This window comes from Epinephelus fuscoguttatus, linkage group LG6 (genome assembly GCF_011397635.1).
Source record: "Epinephelus fuscoguttatus linkage group LG6, E.fuscoguttatus.final_Chr_v1".
NCBI lineage: Eukaryota > Metazoa > Chordata > Actinopteri > Perciformes > Serranidae > Epinephelus > Epinephelus fuscoguttatus.
The window spans coordinates 11406929-11431896 of NC_064757.1; the positions used below are offsets into that span (position 1 = coordinate 11406929).

Here is a 24968-nt window from a genome sequence, read left to right on the forward strand (position 1 = left end):
CTCTGTGTGTCTAAATGCTCGCAGCTTGCCGGCAAAACGGCCCAACATTCGGAGTAGCAGGTGGAACCTTGTATGGTAGCCTCGGCCACCAGTGTATGAATGTGTTTGTGAATGGGTGACAGTACCCATGTTTCCATCGCCTGTTTATTTATTTTGGGGGGGGGGGGCATTTTAGCCTTTAATTGATAGGACAGCTTAAGCGTGAAGGGGGGAGAGAGAGAGGGAAGGACATGCAGCAAAGGGCCACAGGCTGGAGTCGAACCCGGGCCGCTGCGGCAACAGCCTTGTACATGGGGCGCCACCGACGCCCCTCCATCAGCCTGTTCAGATGCGCATCTAGAAGTATCACATTGGAAAATTATGATGTAAATGCCAAAATTTGAATTAAAATTTCCTGATTCGCACAAACTAAAATACGCTTGCTTTAACCGGGTTTTGGTTGATTCGAAAAAATGTTGATTCGCAAAACAGGGGATGGAAACAGTTAAGTTCGAATTAAGTCTGATGTAGCACACCTCTCTCCATGGTGATATCCACACTCTGGGTCGGGAAGGTGGTAATGCATTTACAAGCTGGTTGCCAACTGCCAGAAAATGTAGAAGAAGAAGAATGCAAGACTTGTTTTGTTTCCTGTTCTGCAGAAAACTCGCGCAAGTTCGTAGTTTTCACCAAAGTCCCTATATTTAATGGAAACACACAGGATTCGTATTTCTGTTAATGCGCATTTCCGAATGATTCGAATCACTTTTGGATGGAAACATAGCTTGTGACTGATGCCTTTGACTGGTCAGATGACTAGAAAGGCGCTATACAAGTGCAGGTCCATTTTACCATTTACCATATTATTATGGCGTATTTATTATCAATACAGAACATCTGATGCTTGTCTTGTTTTGGGTTTTTTTTTCGCCATTTCATCATGACTACAAATGCAACTGTAGCCAGTATCTCACTATCACTGTCCTCATTCATATTTTAAGAAACTACAAATTAAATTATAATTATATTATATAAGCCTGAAAAACTGGCAATCAGAACAGAGGTACAGAGAGTTGTTGCATAGAGATGATACACCGTTCATCTAGTTGCATTGGTGTGAACTGGCAGGTTTTTAGAATGTTGCAGAACGATGCATTTCAAGTAGTTGCCTGTTTCAGCTCATCGTAAATCTTTGGTCTGAACTGGACTTATTTATTATTTATCTGCTAAGCAAAAGGAATTTGCTCAAGACATACAGTATATGTCTAAGATCATTTCTAAACACATTTGTCATTACAAGGTTTGTCCAAAGTTTGTCTATCATGTTTATTTTTAATAAAAAATAAATACATGAAAATTTAAGGGATCCTCATAAAAAATGTTAACGTTAAAACAAACAAATATCAGCCATAATATTGATATCCGATTTGTTTGATTATTGTTTTAATTTCTAAAGACAGATATCTCTAAAAAATATTCAGTTTATTGGGGGGAGTTGAAATTGACAATAAATAAATAAATAAATAAATAAGAAACTGGAAATAGGTTGAATCTCTGTTGTAATGTTAGTACCAACTGCTGCTGCCACTGTGATAATTGAAAGCTCAAGTGCAATCACATTAAAAGATGAACTTCCTGTAAAGGGTTTAACGAACAGTGTAGGATCACCTACCCAAAGAAACTGCGTAATTGTCCATCTTTTTAGACATAAGGAGTCAGCGCAGTTTCTAGTCCTCTATATTGTTTTAACCTATATCAGGACCTTTGAGGTATAAACAAGAGAGTTGTCATTCAAGAAATAGGTGTTTCAAAGAATCAGCCATGACCAACTTGCTTTGCCATTCAAATATTTTTCTGTATCTCAAAGTGATCAAGGAAATCACAACAATTTGAAAGGCTTCTTTTCTGCAAAAAGAGACATATTACTCTTTACGAAAGCTAACCTAACTACCCAAGGAAAAAGATACTTTCCACAGAATCTCAAGTTTCAGTTGGTCATTGATTGGTCGCATGTTGGTCAGTACTAAAGCAATAGCATAGTGATTAGGACACACTGCACGATTTTACTCAGACATTCCATTAGAGAGCTATTTCCTTACCTGATTGAAGAACACAGTCTAAAGCTAGACCGATTGGAAGTTTCAGACAGTTCTTCATCTAGCATTTTTTTAATCACTTGCTCATTTCCTTTACCCCACAATCTCATCTTCAGTGTTTTAATTATGTCGTGGTGAATGATAGCTAGTTTTAGGGTGTGTGTGTGTGTGTGTGTGTTTGGTGGACTTGTTAAAAGGGGCCTTTTTGCAGCTCGTACGCCGGCTTTAGCTGATAATGATTTCAGATTACATTAGAGGAAATTAAACATTTCTTAAAGTACGTGTGAGGGTGACAAAGTTATCAAGTGTAGTCACAGGAGAGAGTGTGAATGTTGCACTTCCAAAAATGTAATTCCTTCGACTGCTAATAAGATCATTTTCAAGTGTTAAAAAATAATTCATGGTGTTACAGCAGTTGAGCAAAACTTGAGTCTTTAGTACATGGATCAGTGGTACACAGTGATCAATGATGAAAGTAACTGGTGGTGAAAAGTGTGTACATTATCAAAGCAAATGTGTGAGAAAATGAAAATGTTTACAAAAAAGACATTCATTTTCATTTATACAAACAAACTAGGGTTGGGCTGATACCAATGGCTGGAAACCAGTATTGTATTGGTAGAACTCTGTAGAGCTCCTGATAATAGCCACAGTTATTTTGTAATGACCCTAATAACCTGACCTACATCTGGATTTGCTTATTATTTACAGAAAGCAGTCTTCTCTTTGATATTTAGCCAACTTGTGAGTTTAAGTTGGGAAAATATCTGTGTGTAGTCAGACAATCTGTCATTTCGAAATCTGTCTGGACCGCTGATCTGTCCCACCAACAGACTCTTATCAGTTGATAAGAGTGTTTACGCCAGCCTTATCTCTGTCCATTTAAGGGTTATGGAGTTGAGAGTCATAACTGATAAATCCTTTCCATGCCAAACTGTTGCAGAATCTGTGACTGATGCAGCACACACACACAGTTATTATGGTCACAGTGTTGAGCAGTGCTTAACGCCTTGACCTGCATGTAGGAGGCAAATTTTTATCTCAGACTTGCAGAAATCTGAAAGATACAATCAATCATTTCGTTAAAAATGTGCCACTGTCATTAAAGGCAGCATTCAGTTTTAATACTTAAGTTCCATGTTTTGTTTTGGTTTTTTTATACTTTATTGCAGTTGCGGAAGTTAACATACATTTACATTTGATTACATATGACGTTGTTCATACTTAAAGCATTTCTACAATGTTAATATGTTTTACAGTGGAAAAATAGCGATAATAGTGGAAGTAGAGAAAATTAAAATGAAGAATTAAAAAAAATACAAAACAATAAAATAAAAAGATAAATGACTGAGAAAAAAATGTAGGCTTATATGATGCTGCCCATACAATTACACATATAAAGTATTTCAGTTCCATCTTGATGATTTGTTCTCCCTTAAAAGACTCTGTTGTAATTCATTTGGTGGAAGTATTTTTGATTGATTGAGCCATTACGGTAATTACTTCTAACCTGATTAAATATAAGCTAACATTATAAGCTAACATTACCACTATTAGCATGGCAGTGATGATTGGGAGCACCACACAGCAGTCACTCATTTGTACCTTAACCAGTCAACTAATAGCATTAAATTATTTTTATTCTTTAGCAGCATTTATCATTAGTGTTATAGTTCACATCAGTGACACTTCTCTGTTTGAAAGATATGCATATGGAATGCTAATGAGGTTCTGAAGTTGTGTGTAAACAACATTAATTATGAAAGAATAAAGTTTGGGGTGCATGCAAAAAGCTATCATGCATAATCAATCAGTCAATTCAAATTAACATGTATGCAACACATTCTTTTTTTTTTTTACCTTCTTTATGGTTAACACTGCATTAGCTATTTAGGGGTTAAGAACATACACATGTATTTTGTCTTTGTCTTTTTTTTTCAATGCCTCCCCATTAACTTGAAAATACTCTGGTGATTGAAAGGTCTGCTGAGATAATTACTGCATTGAGAGGTACAGCAGCACACACTTGAAAAGGAATGAATAAATCATTCTCTCTCTTAATCTCCAAAAGGTTTTGCTGACCACTTAGTGCAATTGTGGCATTTCCAGTGGCATGTACCACAACCTAAAGTTGTTTCACTGTGACTTTGTATGCACCCTCTTTTTTGAAAGCCAAAGTGAACTTTGACTTGCAAATAATCATGTTTAAAAAAAAAAAAAAAATTAAAGTACAACCTCCAAAGTGAGCGCCATTTGAATTTTTCTTGTTAGCATGCATAAATCTTTTGCAAAATGCACTCACTGCTTTCAGCGCTAATAGTGTACACAGAAATCAAAGCTGTGCATTTCTTGCAGAGCAACAAGAGAGGAGGAAGATCTGCATAATGTTGGCTCCGGCAATGAAGAGCAAAACGCAGATCACCAGCATCGCTGCCTTGCTTTCCTTCCAATAACATCATTAGCATTTTGACATCATCGGCCTAATTGTTGTTGGTAGCTCTGAGAAGCGCTTGCCTTGGAGTGGGAGTCGGGGGGAAGAGGAGGGGTCTGGGGTGTTTCTGCTGTAAGGCCTTGTGCTTATCAGTGCAGGGCAGATACTGTTCCTATGGTCCTGGCTGACAGGTGAGGTGTGTGTGTGTCTGTTGGTCGCGGTTGTCAGTGAACCCCCGGGACAGGTGCTGAGGGATGGGTTCGTATTTTGGAGCAGGTGCACCTCCCCTCCCCCTCTTCCTCCTCTCTTGCCTTGTTCCCTCACTCCCCCAGGAGGCATATGGTGAGAGTGATTGGAGAGACCTCGGGCCCACAGGGAGTGCTCCTCTCTCCAGTTCATCTGTTCCAGACGGGGCCCTGCGGGACACTCAGGCTCTCCAGAGGTCCCCGTTGGCTGGGAATCAGGCCGAGTAAGCGGCTTCGCTTTCAGGTTGACTGCTTTGTTACAGTGTTGGGCGGTCGCGGTGGCCACCCCAGTTAGCTTTACACTTTGTAGCATTGTGCACTGCAATTTTGTGTGCAGGACACATGCCGAATGGCTAATAGGTCACGCCCTCTAATTTGTTTGCTCCGTACCCCATTTGTACGCAAGTGTTGCTTTTAATCTGCCAACTCTTGTCGTGTCCTGGTGTCATTGCTTTGAATAGAAACGCCATCTTGCTGCGATTTTACAGGCTCATATTTGTGAACCAGCTTACAAATGTGATGTAGTTCTGAGTGCACTAGGAGAGAGAGTTATGGGGGCATTTTAGGCCTTGTATAATATGTGTACCTCTTTTATGTGGTCATTTATTATAAGGCGAGCTCTATGAATAATGTATGATTAAAAGGCTTAATGGATACACTGGGACTCGTCAAAATAAAAGCAAAAATCCATTTGCTCTCCCTGTAGTAAATCCACTAGCTTGTCCTTGGGCTAATTTCCAACTTGGGACTTGGTGGGGGAGTGAGTGCACGTCTTGATAGCGATTTCAAGGGAGGGAGGTGTTGGTTGTGCTGTAAAGTGAGAGAGAGAGAAAAGGCAGGAGGAGGAGGAGAGAAAAGTGAAATGAGACATGGATGAGGAACAAAGCCAGGAACACCTCTTCCTCTTGATGCCTCCCTCCTTCATCTCACTCTATCCCAGACCCTCTCTTTCTCTCCTTCCCTCTTTCTCGTCTCTGTCTCTCACCATCTTATAGCTCTTTCCCCCTGCCTCCGAGCAGCTGCCACTTCTGAGCCTGAAGAAAATGAAGGCAGATGAATCAATTTGGCCTGTGGCCCTAAAGTGCACTTGTCTGCACCCCAGCCTGGGCGGGGGGGATAATGAGCCGATAGATTGAGCCGGTGCCGGAGCCCGGCACAGAGCGCTGAGGTGCCTTCGCCCGCCGCACCACCGGGCCCCACTCACATACACACACACACACATACATACACATATTGCTGATGCCTCCCAGAGCAGCGGTAGCAGCCTGTCCCTGGGTTAATGGGGGTGAGGGTCCTTTGCGCAGGACACTTTTCAGAACAAATTAGAGGAAGGATCTGTATCCGTCCTCTTCAGCCCTACCTTCCCTGTATTGCCCCTCGTCTCCTCCCCGCCCTGAGAGCGGATTTGAGCGTGGAAGTGTGGAGGAGAAGAGCATCAAGGCAGCCAGAAAGGAAGAGGCGGGCGGGGGGCAAGGTCCAAGATCCTAGGGTAATGAGGATTGACACTGGGACAAGGCTGAGGCACAGCCTCCCTGAGCGCTGTTGACAGGTGACGGCAGGCTAGGGAGAGATGAGGCAGAGTAAGAGGAGCTGGAGCAAGGAGAGGAAAAGCGAGGTCAGGACTAACAGTTTCTCTTATTAAAGGAGGAAAAACGTGGGAGACCGTGCAGCCATCCGATGCCCTCCCTCTGAAACCCCCTGCAAGGTGAAGGAGGTAGGATCAAAGGAGCAGGACAACAAAGCATCACCCGCCAGCCTCTAGCCAGCACCCTGCTGACAGGCTGCAGATTGATCGACACTGCAAGGAGAGTGAGGAAGAGGGAAAATAAAAGGGAAAGTTAGCCAAGCCTAGCATGAACTGATGTGAACCTCTACTGTCTCCATCGATGCCTCGACTAGCCCTTCCTAAGCAGCCGGGCTTTGTGACTTCACCCAGGGTTAGAGTAGTATAAATGAGCAGACCCAAGTCGGCACTACTCAACTTGGGGGGAAATTAAGATGCTGGAGGGCCCTTTGAAGATAATTAAAGAGCACAGAGCGGCAGCCTCCAGAGAGGGACTGCAGACATGTTCAATACCGAGACTAATGGAGCTAATTTCCAGTACATTATTCATGTAAAACACAGGCCCTTACTTAGCTATGTTTCTCTACGTCTCAGCTATCTGTCGTCTTAAGTCAAACTACCCCCCACCAACCCCCCCCACCCAACCACGCACAGATTAACCACATTAACTTGCTGCTTCAACCTGATTAACCTTGTCCCAATACTGCATGGGTCAAACCTTCAATGTAAACAAACTTAATCCACACACAAAAAAACTACTTAAAACAGCCAGGTGGCCAAGAACTGCTCCCTCAAGGCTGCCTGGAAAATTACTTCAAGCATAGTGAAGAGGCATTATGACCTTGAACTGTGTCACCATTTGCAACCAGTTACATCTCAACAGAGACCATTAGCCCCACCCTCAAGCTCACTAACTTGTCCTTTAACATTAATGAGTACACAAAAAGGAAAAAACAACACATGAAAGCTGTACAGTTGGGAGCTTAGGGCCAATTAAACACCTCCCCAGACAGGAAATTAGTCCCTGCCTTAATCACAGGCAGTCAGGGTTGCCAATCTTTTGTCAGAGTTGGTGAATTCCTGCCTAGATCAATTGCTCTCCTGTCCCGTCGAACAGCGGCTCGGGGAACGGTCCTCGCACGCTTCATCATTAACCTAGGCGGCTAATTAGACGCTGTGCTCTGATCAATAGCCAAGTTGATTGCTGACTGGGTAATGTAGCTGCAGGCCCTGGAGGAGACGGAAACACTTTGGGCGCCTTCAGGAATTTGTCAGCAACACTGATGCTGGGTAAACAAAGTAATCAACGGCTGCACTTGACGGCAACGTGACGCCGACTGTACCTTGACGCTCTGTTTCTGCCTCCGTGCCTGCCTGCCTGCCTGCCAAGGAGGATTGCTCTCTTTGTGCTCTCCTTGAGAGAAGGAAATCAAAAAGGCCACCATCTATTTTGAGATTCAAGGAGTGATTAGGCTGACAGCTAGTCGAGCGAGAGCGAGAGAGGCAGAGGGAGAGGGGGGTAGAGGTGGAAGTCAAACCTGATTAGGCCCACCTGCCAGGTTTCTCTTCCTTCCATCTCTACACCCTGATTGCTTGGCGGCAGCTCCCTCCTCCTCTTTGCCACAGTCACCCCACCCCACCTCACCCCACCCCCGTCCTGTCACTGTTGACCTCAGTGCACTGCTAATGCCCCTTGGCCAATCAGCATGCTTGCCCTGGCGGCGGCAGGGTAATTAAAAGGGAATTGTGTCTACTTGGCATGTGAGCTGGTGGGCACGAGGGTAGACAAACACTCTCTCTCTCTGCCGCCTTGCCTCCCTCCCTTTCTCCCAGCCAGGTGGTAGCGTACAGGACCTGTCAGATTAGCTGATGACCCTTTTAATTCTAGCCCAGCCGGGGGCCATAATTGATATTTACCGGGAAAGGTTAATTGTAGCAGTGATCTGCTTAAATTACAGTGGAGATCAGGAGAACGGGGCCAGCCACCGTGCACACCACCAGGGGAGCTGCTACATGCAAACTGCTAGTCAAATGGATTACACCCCGCGGCCATCGCCACTGTACTCCAAGGTGGGGAAGCAGCACGGGACACTGTGATTGGCTGGTGCTGCACCAGCACATAGTCCTCCTTGCTGAGCTCGCCAGCCTCCCATCTGGCTGGGAATTTGAATGCATGCCAACTGTGGGTCTTGATGGCCTGCAATAAAACAACCCATCCAGGTTTGCATTAGGGTTACCATCATGTGGGTGGCTGAATGCAGACACTGCCATTTGTACATTTAAGCTGCTGATAATATTTTGTGCCAGTATTAGATTTTTATTTATTTATTTATTTATTTTCATGACCAGAAAATTAAAGCATAATCTTTTCATTTGAAATGTTGTATTGGCAGCTGTGGAAGTATGTTTATTGTTTAGCTTCTCTTTTGTCACTGACCAGAAGGAACTTTTTTTTACTGGTGAAGTTAGCTTATGAATGGGACGTCGCTTCGATTGTGGAATGGATGGGGATTAAGACAGTATTCAGCGGTGGACCCTGACATCATACTGACGCTACCTGTTCAGGAACATTCTATTTTTACACTGTATGTGGTGTTTGTGTCATATGATGGCACTAATTATCATATGTGTAAAACATGGCCTTTAGGGCTGTACCAGACTCTTAAGTCAGATTTGGCTGTCCAATACAAATGTTGAACTGTTTGTTCCTTTACTGTCATATAAAGTTTGAGACTTTGAATGGGGTTTGGGGTTTAGACATTCAGGGTGACAGCGACATTCACATAATATATTAAACAAGCCAAGTTAGCCCTCTGAGTTAATGTTGGCTAATTACGCTAACAATTAATCAAAAATGTGGAACAGCGTTTTTTGCTGACTCTAGATATCAAATTAAAGCCAGAGACTGTGTAGTAATAAGTTGCCGTGAGCTGTAAAGTCACCGCCTTTAAGCAGAGGGAAATCGACGCCGTACCTTCGGCATAGACCCAAAGCCTATGCTGTAGCCTGACACTTCCCCAGAAATGTAACTACACATCCCAGCGTGGTAGATCTCCTGTCCATTTTTATAAGCTGAAAACCATTTCCCTCAGTGGAAACAAAGCTCTTATTTACGTGTATTCAACAGAAAAAATAGATAAACTGTGAACAAAATAAAGCCTCAACAAAATAGTGTGTTTAATGTATTAAGTGTATTAAGTGTGTGATTCATCCTGGTTTCATATGAGTAGAGGAAATCTCTTCTAACCACTAGGCTAATTTATACAGTGTAAAATGCCATAGGCTTGTGCTAAAAACATTAGCATGTTGATTTGTGAGGAAAATGTGTCCAGCAAAAGACAAGTGTTTTGTCTGTGAATCTTGCAAGTCACTGGAAGCCAGATTTTGTATTTGTGTTTGACATTGTCACTATTAAGCCATGTTTAATGTGTGTTTTGGATATGTTTTGAATCAACTAAACTTCACAACACTTCACAGAAACACCACCAAAACTATTGTTTTCAAGGTGTACTGTACCTGCAGAGTGACACAGACACACCACCGCAGAAGTATAAATGCGTGAACGGCGTAGGCTCTGTGTAGAGTTGAAGCACAATTAAGGGGACTGAAAGGCACAGTGATTGGCACACCCTTTTAAAAAGTATTTATTTATTTTTTGAGAAAACACTGCTAGCCTTGAAGGGGTCTCTGACTGATAATTTGAATCTCAGACTTTCCAGGGCAGCCTTAGTGATGTTAGAGTATAACAATAACATTGATTGAAAGAAAAAACTGTGGTTAACAGCTGGGTTGACTACATTGTTGTTGGCCGGTATGACTACCAACAGCTGGTCAAGATTTGGGGTTGCAGGTGTTAATGCTACAGCCAGTTCTGCTTTGCATTTATCCAAAGCACAAACCGACACTGAGCTTTGACTTTGTGTTTCCCTTAGGTGACAGAATAGAAGGACCATGGCCCATTGAAAGTCAGTTGAAGCTATTGTTGTTATCTTGTATTGTTACACATAGATACCTGACTTGTGGAGTTGGTAGATCCCAGTGAGTGACAGAAATACTGACGTCACCTGGAACTTTGTTTTGTGTCCCTCTGGTTTAAACAGTACTATTGTTTTGTGGTGTCTGAACTTCTGATATAAAATGGATAGTTCCAGTCCTCAATGGCTGCATCAAGCTTGAAGCTCGTACAATTGAACACAAATTTGTTTATATGTGAGAGCAGATTTCAAGATCAATGCTCAATCTAAGACATACCACATCAACTGCTGCTGGTTTTAACAAGAAACCAAATGAATGACCTATTTTTAAAACGCTGTGTTGGTGGATGGATTAAGATTTAATGATTCGGCTATTATGATGGCATACAACTATTTAATTATAGATAATTAATATTAGGAGCTTTTCTACTAATTAAAGATACATCAGTAGAAAAATAACTGTACTGGTGTTTTAGCATTTGTATGTAGCCTACATTTCTGTTGTCCTTTTCTTAATACCATTGTGTGGGGTTTTATTTCCTGGGGGTTTCATGCAGCTATAGACAAAATCCAAATAAGCCTATGGTGTTTACGCTGATGTAAAGCCCATGTCATTTGTATTTAACAGGCAAAAGACGCTGGCATGGTCTTTTAGTATATAACAGTTTGAATCTTTCTCCTTGCCATTTTATGAAAGTAATAAGCTACTCTGCAGTGATTTACTGTTACATCAGAGCAGCTTTTAGGATTATACTTTATGCCTCTCAAATGTCTGAAAAGTAACTGCCTCTCAGGGTATACTGCGTAGTTGGGAGCATAGTGATTTGGTTCATGAGGTAAGGACATGATTTGAAAATGTCCCCTGTTTTGTGTCCCCTGCAGATCAAACCTTTAGCGCTTCGTCCGGTCAAAGTCAGTGAGGACGAGACGGTGCAGGAGCTCAGCCGACCGCACAGGAGCAACTCCAAGGAGCAGCTCAGTGAGGTGAGTCCTCAGATAAGACCTTTCCCCTTTTCACATACCTCCTACGGCGGGCAAGGCTATCAACTTTCACAGGCCAAGGCAAGGGACCCCTGAGGTGGGATATAGAGAGCGGGCGGGCAACAGCAACATTGAGGCTGAGATCAGAGAGCAGCTGGTGCTGTAGCTCCTGCTGTTTCCAGCTATCACCTCATAAATCCCCTGTGTGTTGGGAAAAAGACTGGTTGGCTGGCAGCACAGAGACAGGAAATGATTAGGCCGGTCACACAGCATCACCTTGTTGGCCTGGCATTATTTAAAGCATGGCGCGGTTAAATGTAGACATGACCTAACGCAGTTCAGCCAGGTGTGGGCTGACCTCGCCAACCCCAGAGTGGAATGAGTTAAAGAAACTGTTCCAATTATTGCTGCGCCGGCATCCATATGCCAGCCCATTTAGAGGATGAGTAGGTGGTAAAGGAAAATGGAGGCCAGGCATTGGTTCAGCATAAGGGATGAAATAATGCAATTTAGATACAGGGGAAGTAATGAGAATTTATGCAAAATCCCAAGCGGCTCATTTTAAATGAATGTAGAAATATGCTTCCTAACTAATGCCTGTCAAGCAGACCTCCCAAACCTAACGAAATTCAATCAGACTGTTCATTTAGCTGACGAAAGCAGAAGGGGAGAGAGAGAGAAAGAGGAGGAAGGAAAATATGCAGCTCCCTTTTCCAGCAGGGGTAAAGTGATGGAAGGAAAAAGATTTTAATGAACTTATTAAATACATTGTTTTAAGCTATTCAGCATTCCAATTGAAAATCCAGCTTGATGAAAAAAAAAAAGTCTAATTTCTCCCATCTTCATCCTCTTTTCTCTAAGCCTCGCTGCTCTGTTTCTCTCGTGCGCTGTCCCCCCTCTTCCCCTCATACCATTTCTCTTGAATTTGTGTAAAAGGCTGTCTTTTAATGAAAAAGTCAGGGGGAAGAGGCGGGCTTGTCAGATAAAAGACCGAAGCCGGTTGACAGCTCTGACAGGGATATACGACAAGCACAGAGAAGAGGGGGGGGGGGGCATGAATGAGGAGGGTGGTAGAGTGAGGGTGGAAGTGGTGGTGGTTGTGGTGATGGAGGTGGGAGGGGGGGCACTGTTGAAAATTGCACGCTGTAATCGCCGACGGTGTTAGATGTGGCATGTCTCTCTAATCTGCTGCCAAATAAATGGTGCACAGACGCTGATCGTTGTAGCCACGGCATCCATATCTCTCCATCTCCACTCCCCCCCTCTGCCTGTCTTTACCTTCGTCTTCCTCTTTCTGTCTGTGTGTCTGTCCCTCTCTCTGCTGGCTGTTGTGTTCCACTCAGTCAAGGCCTGGACAAGATACACGCAGCAAGGTTCCTCACCAACACTCTGTCGCTGTCTCCTCTATAATTCTTATTTTTCAGCTTCATGAAGTCTCCGCCACCGCACTGAGAGCGCTGCTAATTTTCGTAAAACACGCTCCACCACATCAAAGTGGCTCCCCAGCTTTAAGAGCTCTTAACTAATGATGCTGCGTCTGCAACGAGTAAAATGGATTTCTCTTGTCTTACCGCCAAAGGAAATAGAGACAAATGCGACATGTGGACGCGCCCGCCTGCCCGCCTGTAAAAACAGTCATGCATCAATTTAGGAGCAGGGGGTAAAAAAAAAATTGCAGGGGATGCTGTTTGTTCATTGCCATGGTTGGGTCTTTATCTGTTTATTTTGACTAGGTAATTGTGCCTGCGGTGCAGTGGGGCCCCGGCACTAAGCCACACAGGGATTAGGGAAATATGAGGTGGTGAAGGGGGGTGGGGGGTGGGGGGTTGCACTGCATCTGTGTCCTGCGGAGAAGAGGGCGGCAGTTGTGTGGTGTTGTCAGGGCCTCCCACACCCTCCTGTATCCACCCACACCCACCCACATGTACCCAAACCCACCCAGCCACCTGATCTGCCACAGAGGGCATCCATGTTTGCATCCCTTTCCTCATCATGCTTCATCGAGCTCTGATTGGCCCGCCTCTTGGCCTCCCCGCAATGACAAAAACCAATAGTCTGGGATGGGAGAAGATGGACTGGACCCTCCCCTCTTGTCGCCATGTTTTTCTTTTTTCTTTCCTTTTTTTTTTTTGTATGGAGAGTGGAGGAGGGGGCATGGAAATGGGGAGAGGATTAGGGGGCGGATTTAGCAACATTTCTCTTCTCCAGGGCTGTTTAGTTAACCCTTAAATGCCGCCAGCATCCGCCCCATCCCTCTCGCCACCAACCACCATAACCACCACACATGCACACACACACACGGGCACACACATTGGCACACACACACACACACACACACACACACACACACACACACACACACACACACACACTCGTTCTGCTTCCTCCCCCACACTCCCTCTCTGGGGCGGGTTCTTAAATCCTTTTGAAGTCCTAAGCGCTGCAGAATCCATTGAGAGCCATGTATAATGGCTTTTAAGAGAGAGTGTTTAGCTGGATGCCGACCCTATGGCTTATGAACCGCTGGCGTTTTAATGGATCCCCCCCTTTCCCTCCCCTCTTTTCCTCCCTTCACCGGCACTAAATCCAATGGATTGTCCCTCATTATCATTTAAATAAGCCTCTCTTTCTGCTCAGAATGCTCCAAGTTGAATGAACTCTACATAGTAAGGCTAATTCCAAACGGCCTTGGCCTCCCACCACCTATGCACATATGCACTCACACACACAAAACACATGCATATACACATATATCTAAGTGCACACACAACATGCACACACACACAGACAACAGACCACATTGTCACTGGAACACACTTTTGGCCTCATAGATTTTGCCTTCTGTGCACTTCTTCCTCCCCTCTCTTCTGGCCTCCTCTCTGGCCACAGTAGTGAAGGCAGCAGAGAGGTTGAGCAGAGCGGGAATAGCCTTTTGATTCCCGCAGAGCCTGCTTTCCGGTTCACGGTGGGACTCCTCCCTAATCGTCACCGCAGGAGCCGTCCTGCAAATCAGAGGGGCACACAGGCGTTGATGAGGGCTGAGGCCTAGAGCAGGTGTGGGAGAATGGATGAGGGGTATTGAGAGGGTGCAAAACAAGAGAGGCAGCGGCAGTGAAGGTGTGGGGGAGGTCGTTTGGATTGAAGGTGGACCTATGGATGAAATTGGTCTAGCAGAAAAGTCTCCTCCAGAGACCAGGGGGGGAGAAATTGCCAATCTAGACAGAGGAATAAAAGAAGTGAAAAGTGGAAGTGGAGGGAGGGATTTGGAGATTGGTATTCGTGCTGGGCTCTGACAGACAGAGCCAGAGAACAGAACAAAACCTAGCTTTTTCTGTCTCCATCCTGCTCTTGTTCAGCATTTAGAGGACTGCATTAGAAAGCACAGGAGGAGTTTGATAGGCCAAAGCACCTCGCTAAATGCATGAAGAGATATTTATCCTGAGTAACAGGGGCTAATACCAATGTAACATAATGAAGAATGTTAGTTTGGTCCTAATTGGTGGCAGACACCATTTTATAATAAAGGAAAAATATTTAAAACAGTGTCTTTTATAATAAATCTTAAATGATAAACATGACATAATGCCTTTTTGCCTGTGAAGAGTAGAAAGCATTTTAGAAATGATCTCTTGCCTGTTGTTGCCTTATTCTTATTCAGTACTGTTTGTTTTGAGAGCAGAACAAACACTTGGAAATTATAAGATTGGATAAGAAGAGAAGCAAACGTCCTCAGCTCGCAGGGTACCTGAGCTGTTACTCGCTCTCAGAACAATATATTCTATATCAAGGTGTGTTTTATCACTTTATGCACTGGTGCGGGTTATGGATTCACTCCCATGTGTCCATCAATGTCAGATGGCACAGGAGCGAGTGAATCCAAACAAATATATGGTGACAGTTCATCTTGACCTGCATTTCAACACATTACCTGCTTTATAAGACCACCAGAAGTGTAAGAAGTGTTGTCTACAAAAGGTCTACAGGCAAAATTAGAACATGCCATACAGTTGCCTCATAAGGTACCCTATATATACCAGAGTCTTAATCATGTTTTAAGTAAAGCATGTACACGTACGTCACACTGTGTTAAAATGCAGTCACACAGCCATAGAATGACTATTGTGCACAATTTTAATTATGACTTTACCAAATAATTAAGGTTTTCCACAGTGTATTTCCATGACAACTCAAATTAAGTCTCTCAGCAGGATCTGAGTGATTGTTTTTAGAGCGGGTGCCGCTCAGCTACCCCCATGGTGGAGGCCAGAATGTGTGGGAGTGATGTGTGCGGGCGTGGTGTACATGGCGGGGCGGGTAAAAGGTTAACGTGAATATTGATATTAAAGCGGCGCTGCTTCATCATGTCTGTGTCAGCGAGTGAAACGCTCCTTAAAGGTCATCCCTGTTCTCCTCTCTCTCCCTACAGAGTTCCACTCACTCGCTGTCAGGCCGCGGCTACTCGGTAAGTGGCATTTTCATGCTTCATAGCTTTACGGCAGAATTACAATCTCCAACGACCCGCTTTATGGCCCCGGCGCTCGACATTTTAATTATGTTAAATAGAGTAATGGAGAAATCATGATATTAGGAACATTAATTCTGGCTGACTGACTGATTAAATTGCGGGAAGGTGTCCTGCGCTACCTTGGCGAAAAGAGCCTCGTTTTATTGGCATCGATCAGCGCCGTTCGCCGGTGCTGCAATTTGGCTGTCAGAGTTTTATGTCTTCCTCCAGTGACTGTCAATGGAGAATCCTTTTGCTCACATATGACAATATGCCTAAAAGCCTCTTAAAGGCCCCCGCATCTATGCAATAAATACAATCTCTCACCACCACAGAGATGCTTGTACATTTACACCTTCAGGAGGATCTATAGCAGTTAAGCATGTCTCATGATTTGTTGGAAACAACTGACTGTACAAGTGAGATGGTTTCTGTCATAGACCATGTGTTGTTCAAGGTAAATGTGCCCGAGAGGAATATTTAGTAATGCCTTGGGAAACGTCAGCCCAATCCTTTCAAACATACAATAGCTCACAAATTGTCAGAGCAGGACTATTTTTATCCCTTGAAAGCATCTGTTGCCTTGCCCCAGTGCTTTTTTCGAGCCGTAAATTTGTGCTCTTCCCCTCCCATTGTTTCAATGATGTGTCTAGTCTCTGGGTAATAGAGACAGCAGTCGTCCTTTATGTCCTTTGCTTAAAGGGGAACTAATAAGAGGAACATTCTTTAAAGTGTGCTACTTTTAGCTGATGAGTGGCATATGGCAGTTCTTATTGCAGCTTGGAAGCAATCATCCCGACAAACAAAACAACTATAAATGGTTTGTCATCGTTAATCTGCCTCAAAGGACTGCAGTTAAAGCGCTGAACAAAGCTTAACTTCAAAAGACCTTGATCTCTGTACGATCTTTTTTTCTCTCTTTTTTTTTTTTTTTTTGATTTTGTTTTAATAGAACATGTCACATTCCTATTCCCCAGCGGCCGCATACTCACAGATGGATGAAAACAAACAAGACCTTCCAAAAAAGCTTGTGGAGCCCTTTGGCTCGAGCTGTCAGTTTGAGTCGGCAGGGAAGGAGCCTTCTCTTCATCTGAAAGGAGGAGGGGAGGAGTTGAAGGGAGAGGGCAGAAATGGAGGTGGAGGGGGCTCGGCTGGTGTTGGTGGTGGTGGTGTGGGGTCATTGGCATTGTGCAAGCAAAGAAAAGTCCAGTAACGAGGGCAGGAAGTTTTACGTTGTCTGGCTCCACTCTCTGGCTATCCGATGGTGCTATCTGCAGCATACGTAGCCTCTAGGCACCTCCTGGGTGCTGAGCTCTGACTCTCAATCTGCTCTGCTGCCGGGCCCGCTTGATTTCTGGGGTCTCCTTATCTGTAAGTGCTTCAGGCTTTACAGTATGATGGTTTCGAAGGGTGGGGAGGGGGGGCATGGGGTGTGGGGTCGGGGGGCTCCAGGGGACTGCCAGGCAGAGGCTGAGTGGGTATGGGAGGAGGAGGAGGAAGAGGAGAAGACCAGAGGCTGCATAGAGCATTATAGCTGGAGGAAGAGGAAGAGAGAAGCTATGTATGTGGGTGGAAGTCTGTTTGTGAGTTTGGGGGGGGGGTCAACAAGGCGGGCACACAGGCGTAGGCAGCACCACCGGCCACCAATAGCATGGACAGGGCTATCTTCTGGTTGGCCCCTGGCACTGATCGCCATCTACTGTCTCTGCCTCTCCACAAACACTCAAAAAATCATGCTGGTGGATGTGGGCTGGTTATCTGTCACAAGGCACTAAGAGGTAAAAAAAGGCAATCTCTCCTGACAGTTTGTTTTCTATTTCTATGGGAGATAACGCCTCTTCTTGTTTATGCTTCCATATGTCTCCCTTCTTATGTTGCCTGCCAGGCTTGAATGGCCTCATTTGAATGGTTCACACAAGAATGTATAGGAGTTTCTGGGCTTTAGTGCCAGACTCATGAAAAAGGGAAAGTGGAGTCACCAGAATGCTTTGGTCACGGAAAATGAATGTATATTGTGTTAAAATGACTTGGCAGTTACATACAGAATGTATTGTCTGCTGGTGTCATTTTTTGCACAAAAAAGCTGCATGTACAGTAAATAATCTGCACACGTTCCGCAGAAACATGTCTCCTTGACAGTCTATTGTACTCATTTTCTTCACTCCTTACTTTGTTGACAGACAAAACTAAAAGAAGAGCTAATGAATCTTGCATCAAGAAGTGACAGTCAAAAAGTTGGTAATTGAATCCCAATTTCCAAGTACCAATAGTGCTTCCAATTTGTATCTACTGGAATACAAAGACTGTGGTGAAAGTCATGTGAGTTTCTGCAGGCTGGTGCAGATATTTGTTGAAATTGAGCTGCTCATGGCTAATTTCAATATGTGATTGCAGAAAAATATGGAATTTTTTGTTTCTTTGTTTTTTCCAATTGCAGTTTGTCTGACAAGCATCTTCAAGTGTGCTTGAAGAATAGTGGGTGTGGTTTTTAATCTTGCAAAGTTGAACACAGCTGCGTTAAAACTGACAATAAGAGTTATAACATTGAAAGTCTTAAAGGGCCAGTGTGTAAAATGGGTTGAAAACCGTTGAAAACTGTGACATCAGTGGTCAAATTCTCGCTCACCCCTCCCGTCGGGTAAATGACGGTGGCCTCGTAGGGACAAAAAGCCTTGCGCAGACATGAGTTTTTCAGGAGTAGGTCTATCTAGCTACGAGGTGAATATTTATTTAGAAATCTAAACCATGTTACGATATTGTAATGAATCCCTCACGAGCAGGAGACCAGAGTAGCGTTCGGGAAAAAGGCTCGTTTATTTGAGCACTCCAAAAACTCCAGTAACACTCCAGGGGGTAAAAGACTCCAAACTCTGACTCTTCTAGCGTAACACACACACTTCATACACACATACTCACTTACAGTACCCAGTGGGGCAGCTCTCCCCTCTCTGCTCCACCAATCTCCAGCCCACACACTGACTGACAGCGTGGCCTGTAAACAGTTTATTTAGCCTAGCAACATCTCCAGACTATAGTAGCTGAAATGGACGACTTTGAACGCGATTTTGAAGAGTTTCTTGTAGCGGACACAGACCCAGAGACATACCTGTTTGAGCCGGAGCATACAGATGAGGAACTCCATGTGTTGGATGCTGAGCAGGCGAGAAGAGAGGCTGAATCCTCCGCTCCCATTTTGCTGCACAGAATGGGATTCGGTGCTACCATCGTTGAGGAGATACATCATCAGGAGGAAAAGCGCCGCAGAGAGTGCATCACAAGGAGTGAAGTTGACTGAAGTCTTCTTTTCCTCGTAGATGACGGTTCAGGTTCATTCTCTTCTGTTGTGTGGTAAGTGTGGTCCATTCGCAAACTTTAGAACTAAAAAAACTGTTCACTACTCTCTATCGACGAACTACTAACACTCTCTGCTGTTTCTTCCTCCTTCTTCCTTCCTTCTGCTGTCTTCGTTGGTTTATTTATACACGCGAAACGCATTCTCTGGCTGGCTGGATTGTCCGCTCGGGCTGCCGTACACACATGGCGGCGCAAGATGGCGACCTCTCTAAAGCAAGGCCCTTGCTATATATATATATATATATATATATATACATATATAAAAGCATAATTATAAGGCTACGAAAACCAAAAGAATTTTATTTTATAGCGATTATACACTTATATAAACATATTAATGGGTAGAATATTAAGATTCAGATTCAGATTTGACAATAAACCATGCCAAATATTACACACTGGCCCTTTAACATTCTCCATATATAACACATAGAGTAATACCAATTTAGTGAAAGTGTTTAGTGGCTCTCTATTGACTGATATAAAGGCAAAAGGCCAAAGAATCGATAAACAAGTGCAAATTCACAATAGCCGCAACCATGTTGGTGCATGCATCCCCCTGTAACCACGCCCCCTGGTAGTCAATGGGCATGAACACACACCTTCACACACAGGCAATCTTTGAGGAATGACAAAAAGTGTATAAAGTCACCAATTAGACAACTGGTGTCATGTACAGTTCCATAATAAATATATAATGAACCACATCTCACCGGAGGTGGCTAGCAGTGACTTGCTGATATCTGAGTGAGTAAACTTTACTGGCATTACACAAACATTGACAGGCACTTGCCTTGGTGAGCTTATATTCCAGGACAAACATGACAACAAATATAAAAAGTAGGCTGAAAACAAAATTTATCCTAAAATGTTATAGCTTTGTCTAGGGTAATGACAAACTCCCTTAAATTACTTATTCATCTAAACCTGATGTGTTTATCCAGGTGATGACATTGTAAGATGTGAAAATCAATCCCCTCACACCTCCACCCACTCTTCATCCTCCATTCAGGGGTGAGGGCTAATCTCTGGGCCGTTGAGTCCAGCAGCGATATGTAGCAGCAGGACTGAGACTCGCTATCTCGCTCTCTGTGGAAGACTGGATATGGAATTGTTTATCAGGCCGACTCTCTCCTGTCTGCTTTGTGCAGGCTTCATTATAGCCTTGGCTATGTTGGGAGACAATATCTGTGCCTTGTTTCCTGCGCTGCTACCTGCTTGTTGTTCCACTGGAGATTGGCTGGGGCTCTGGCGATTTATCATCCTCTCTCAGGGGCTCCTTGATAAAGAACTCAACATCCCCCTCTGCGCCTGGGAGATATGGGCTGCAAGCGACAGGGAAAATGTCAAAGAATCACACTGCAACTATCTGCCCATCCTGTCGCTACCCCTGGGCTGGATATACTGTATAGAGGAGGAGACGTTTTAGCTAAGCGAAAAAGACAACACACCTCCCTTTCCTTTCAGATGAAGTGATTGAGCTCCAGTCTCCCACCCTCCCCATCTTTTAAAACCACCCAAGGCCAAGCTACAGCTCATGTTTTCACGCACGATAAAAGCATGGAGCTTTGTCTGTGACAGTATAATCTGACTAGTCTGTTTTGGGAGGGTTTATCTCTGCGATGTCAGGGAGTAAAACCTTAGCCGGAGCGTTTGGGTTGAGCGAGAGTGCTCGGAGCTCTCAGACACACCCATTCTGCATTTCCCCTGCTCGGGTTGTCATAATCATATTTAACGCTAAATGAGTCTACACTCTAAACAGAGCAGTCTCAGAGTCATTTGTGCATTCTTAAACAGCCTTGTTTTAATTGATTTGGCATTCACGACCTCCGCATTGTGGCAAATACACTTCCCTGTCTGAGTGACGAGGCTTTTTACAAGATCTTTATCGAATACAAGGATTATGTCACTTAATTATAATAGAAGCCATTAAAAGCGTCACGCTTTATTAAACACAACGACACAGATTCACTGGATTAAATGCTAAACACGGCGACTGAAAGGAAATTGAGTGTAAATTATATTGTATACTTAGAATGATTTTTGTAGCAAAGGTTTTTTTTCGGTCACTACACCATTGTTGGCAAACAGAGCTTTAACAGAAAGGCATGGCTGCTTCCTCCACAGTATACGAAATCTCTTAACTGCCTCTTTGTGAGTATCTCTCTCTGCCTCTCCCTGCCTCTCTCGCTCTGCTTACTTTTCAGTGGGGTGTGCAGGTGTCTCCATACCACCAGCTCTGCACATGGTGAAAATTAGTGAAGGAAACCAAGAGCCCAGCAGGAGTGGGCTGGGGCCCTGACATTGTCCTGGCCTTGGGGTGGGGCGCTGCCTGTCAGGGGCCTCTCTATGAGGGCTGTCCGCCTTGAAAAACCTATTTGTTTATCCCTGTGTGCGGTCCGGCTTCAGATCCTGGGCCCTGCTGCTCACTGCGCACCAGGGACCTGGGCTGTTGCCGCTAGCAACAGATAAAAATTGCTGTTAACCACAGCAGGGCCCACAACACATCAATCAACGGTTCTGCAGATAAAGGCTGCAGGCTTCTGGGGCCCCGGCTGAATGGCACGGTTGAAAATCCTTTTCCAGTGGCTGAGCACACAGCTCTGGTGGTAGAGGCCTGCTATCATTCAGAGTGGAGGAGAGAAACTTCATTTTCAGCTATGCAGCTCAGGTTTTGTTCTAATGGAGATGCATTAGAACGGCACCAACACAAAGGGGACTCTGGGAGAGGTCATTTGAATAAAAAGGCGACACTGTGAATTAGTGTTGACCGGGCCTCAGAAAAACCAGCCCCAGCATAGTTCACTTGTTCTAAATGAACTCTTAATTGCTTTTGCCACTTGGCTTTGCTCTTAAGGCTGCTTAAAAGCCGGGACGTTCAGCCTCACCGCATCCCACATACCCTGTTCGTTAGGACTGAATTGAGATCAACGATTGGAAGTGGCTAGAAGCTATACCCAAAAGGCCCAAATTGACATTAGTACAAAATATTTTTTCACCAGAGGTGACTTCAATGGTTCATTCTAACCTTTTTCAATCTAGATCCACCTCCCTTAAAGCAAATGTATGGTGATGACTTTGGTCCCTGGTAATGAAAAAGAATAATACTGATCTTTTCTCATATTAAATCCAGTTAATGTATTCCCAGACGAAGCTCTATGCTATCACCCATGTTGGAGTTAGTCCAAATGAAACACAGGCTCTCATGGGTAAAAGCATTAGTTTTATCCCCCTAAGCCCAGCCTTGATTATCATCACTCTTAGTTTGTCCTGGATGCACTGTCCCCTAACTCACATTTGCCCCACTTTAAACAAATAGCCCTATAATGTAACAATCAAACAATGCTCTGAGGATTTGTTTACTGCAGGCTTTCTCCCCATTAAGTTTCACGGACACTGTAGACAAATAAAGTGGTAATTCCACTTTATCATATGTTACATATACCACAATCAAGCAGCAATTACATGCTCCTTCCATTTGTAAGAGCTCCCAATGCCGACGTGGATGTTTTAATGAGGGCTGTAATGAACGCTCAGGGTGTTTGGCAAGTCTCCGAGATGTTGCCGGGGCTTTTATGGCTCCCCATTATAACGTACAATTTGCATCAGCAAATTACAATGCTCCATATCATTATCCTGCACCAAGGCCCGATCATAAATTAGAGCTCCAATTACAAACATCTATCTGGGAACGGGGAATGAATATGATGGCAGCCCACCAGAAACAGGCAGGAGGGAGAGAAAGCCTCCCGTGGATTGTGGGATGAGACTTCCATAGAGGTGTGATATTCTCATAAACCGCCCTTATGGGGAATTCATGCTTCCAAAAGAAATAGACCGTTTTGGGGGAAAGAACGTCTGCTGGTTCTGTTTTGGCAGTTCCATATGTCATATTTCACGGCGCGCTGCACATTGAACTTTTTGGTATTTTAATCGCCTTCCTTCTGCTAAACACAACACCCACTGATTTCGTGGCTGACTGTTTCACACTCCTCATTCAAAGCTGCTGTATGTAAGCCTGTCCATTCAGCTGTGCAGAGGACGGGCCTCGTCTATTGTGTCTCAATTCAGACCCAGCTATGTCTCTGTCTCTTCCAATCTCCCTCTGTCTGACTCTCTCTCCCTCTCTCATTCAACTTGATTATACACTGGAGGGAACATAATAAATCATAGAGATTTATCATGCTGCAGCTTATTAATTCAGCGCCACAAGTGTAATATTAGTCTGTGTCATTTAAAGAAGCAGGCATTGCAGCATTGCTAGTGTCCCCTAAGGAATCCAGAGGAAGCCATTTTAGTTTGGGCAGAACCTAATGAAAAAAAGAGACCAAGACTTTTCATTTCCCAACACACGTCTTGGTTGTTCTTCAGTCTTTCTTCTTCATAACACACCTCTCTTACTTTTACTGATATGGAGATTCAGTGCCCACCTCTCTCCTGAGTGCTAACAGTTGTTGTAGGGGGAAACAAACAGCAGCGTACCTGTGATGGCTGTGTTGCCTGTAATCCGCGACCTGTGACCAAATCTCAAATGGAGAGGTAGAACAAAAGGCGTATGCCAACAGAACGCTTCAGGCGCCAAGCAGAAACCACCTCTACTGATGAGACAAAAGGCCTGCGGGTCTCCCGCAAACCCACAAGAGCTCCCCGACGCCGCACAAACAAAGCCTGAAATTAAGAAGAGCCAGAGGCAGGCCCATTTCTACAGCAAAGCTAAAGTGTTCCTTTTTCATGGCCTCAGTGGATTTCCAGTATTGGATTCTAATAGGGCAGAGATACGAAACAACACTTTGCCATTTTCAGTCACAGATTTGGAGAAAGCAGGTGTCTCATTTGTTTTTTCCTCTTCTCTTTTCTGGCTCTCAACATTCACACCTCCCACCACACTTTCTGGGCTAATTTTAAAGGTACTAAAACCTCTTCTTGTAGCCTTTGTCAGATGATGTTTAATTCATATTTTGTTTTGCATTTTAACCTTGCATATCCGTAGGATCAAACGCATCTATCTGTGCTTTTTGGCTGCAAAGCCCGAGCGTAGAGGATGACTGCAAGCCCTTGTTTGAGTTTGAGAGGTCATGAGATGAAGAGATTTCCTTCCATATTCGCAAACACCCCCTGGCAATTATTCCTGCTATCTTTAATGTTTCTATGAATCTATTAGGGTTAAAGTTCCCCACCCACCTCTCTCACTCTACCCGCATGAGTACCTTTTTCCAAAACCTGTACAAAAAAGTTATACTAAGTAGGTCATGTTCTGCCACTCGTCTTCTAATCACTCAACGAAAAGAACACGATTTCCCTCCATCGGAGCCCCTGAGCCTTGCTCCTGGGATTTCAGTGAGCAACATACACTCATTTGATTTTCTGGCATGTGTTTTCTCCTTTCCCTTTCTCTCTACACCTTACACTCTTTTTACTTTCCTTACCTTGTATCTGACAGTACACAAGCAACACCTACCCTGCCTCCAACTTCACCACACACACATATGCACCACAACCCCTCCTCCTCCTCCCTCCCATGCCTCTCTCTCGCTGTCTCTCCGTCTCTCTCAGTGGAGAAGGTGTCTGACAGTAACAGCAGGTAAGGTATAAGATTACAGGAGAAGCAGGGGCAATTATACCTCCAGCTGATGCTGGTGTGTTTATGAGGAGAGTAACTGTTAATGACAGTGTTGTGGTTTCTCCAGAGGCCAGAGCACAGCTTAGGGAAACCTGCTGTTTTTGTCAGCCTAGCTTCGTGCGATGTTGTTGTAGACGAGTTTTTTTTCTGTCCGCCGATGTGATTTTTGTTGTCTCTTTCGCTTGCTCACGCCTCCTTGACACCGAAAGATGTCAGTTTG

At 44.2% G+C, this 24968-nt stretch overlaps 1 protein-coding gene across 11 annotated transcripts in view; it reads left to right on the forward strand.

Annotated features, from left to right (window-relative positions):
- The window catches only part of fbrsl1 (fibrosin-like 1), a 400430-nt gene that overhangs the window by 219257 nt on the left and 156205 nt on the right, over window positions 1-24968 (forward strand). For 10 of the 11 annotated variants that reach the window (XM_049577999.1, XM_049578000.1, XM_049577994.1 and 7 more), the window contains 2 exons: window positions 11172-11273; window positions 15697-15732. In XM_049577999.1, the coding sequence (XP_049433956.1) occupies window positions 11172-11273; window positions 15697-15732 (138 nt within the window). The remainder of the gene's footprint in view (window positions 1-11171; window positions 11274-15696; window positions 15733-24968) is intronic. The other variant, XM_049577993.1, reaches the window with a different exon arrangement.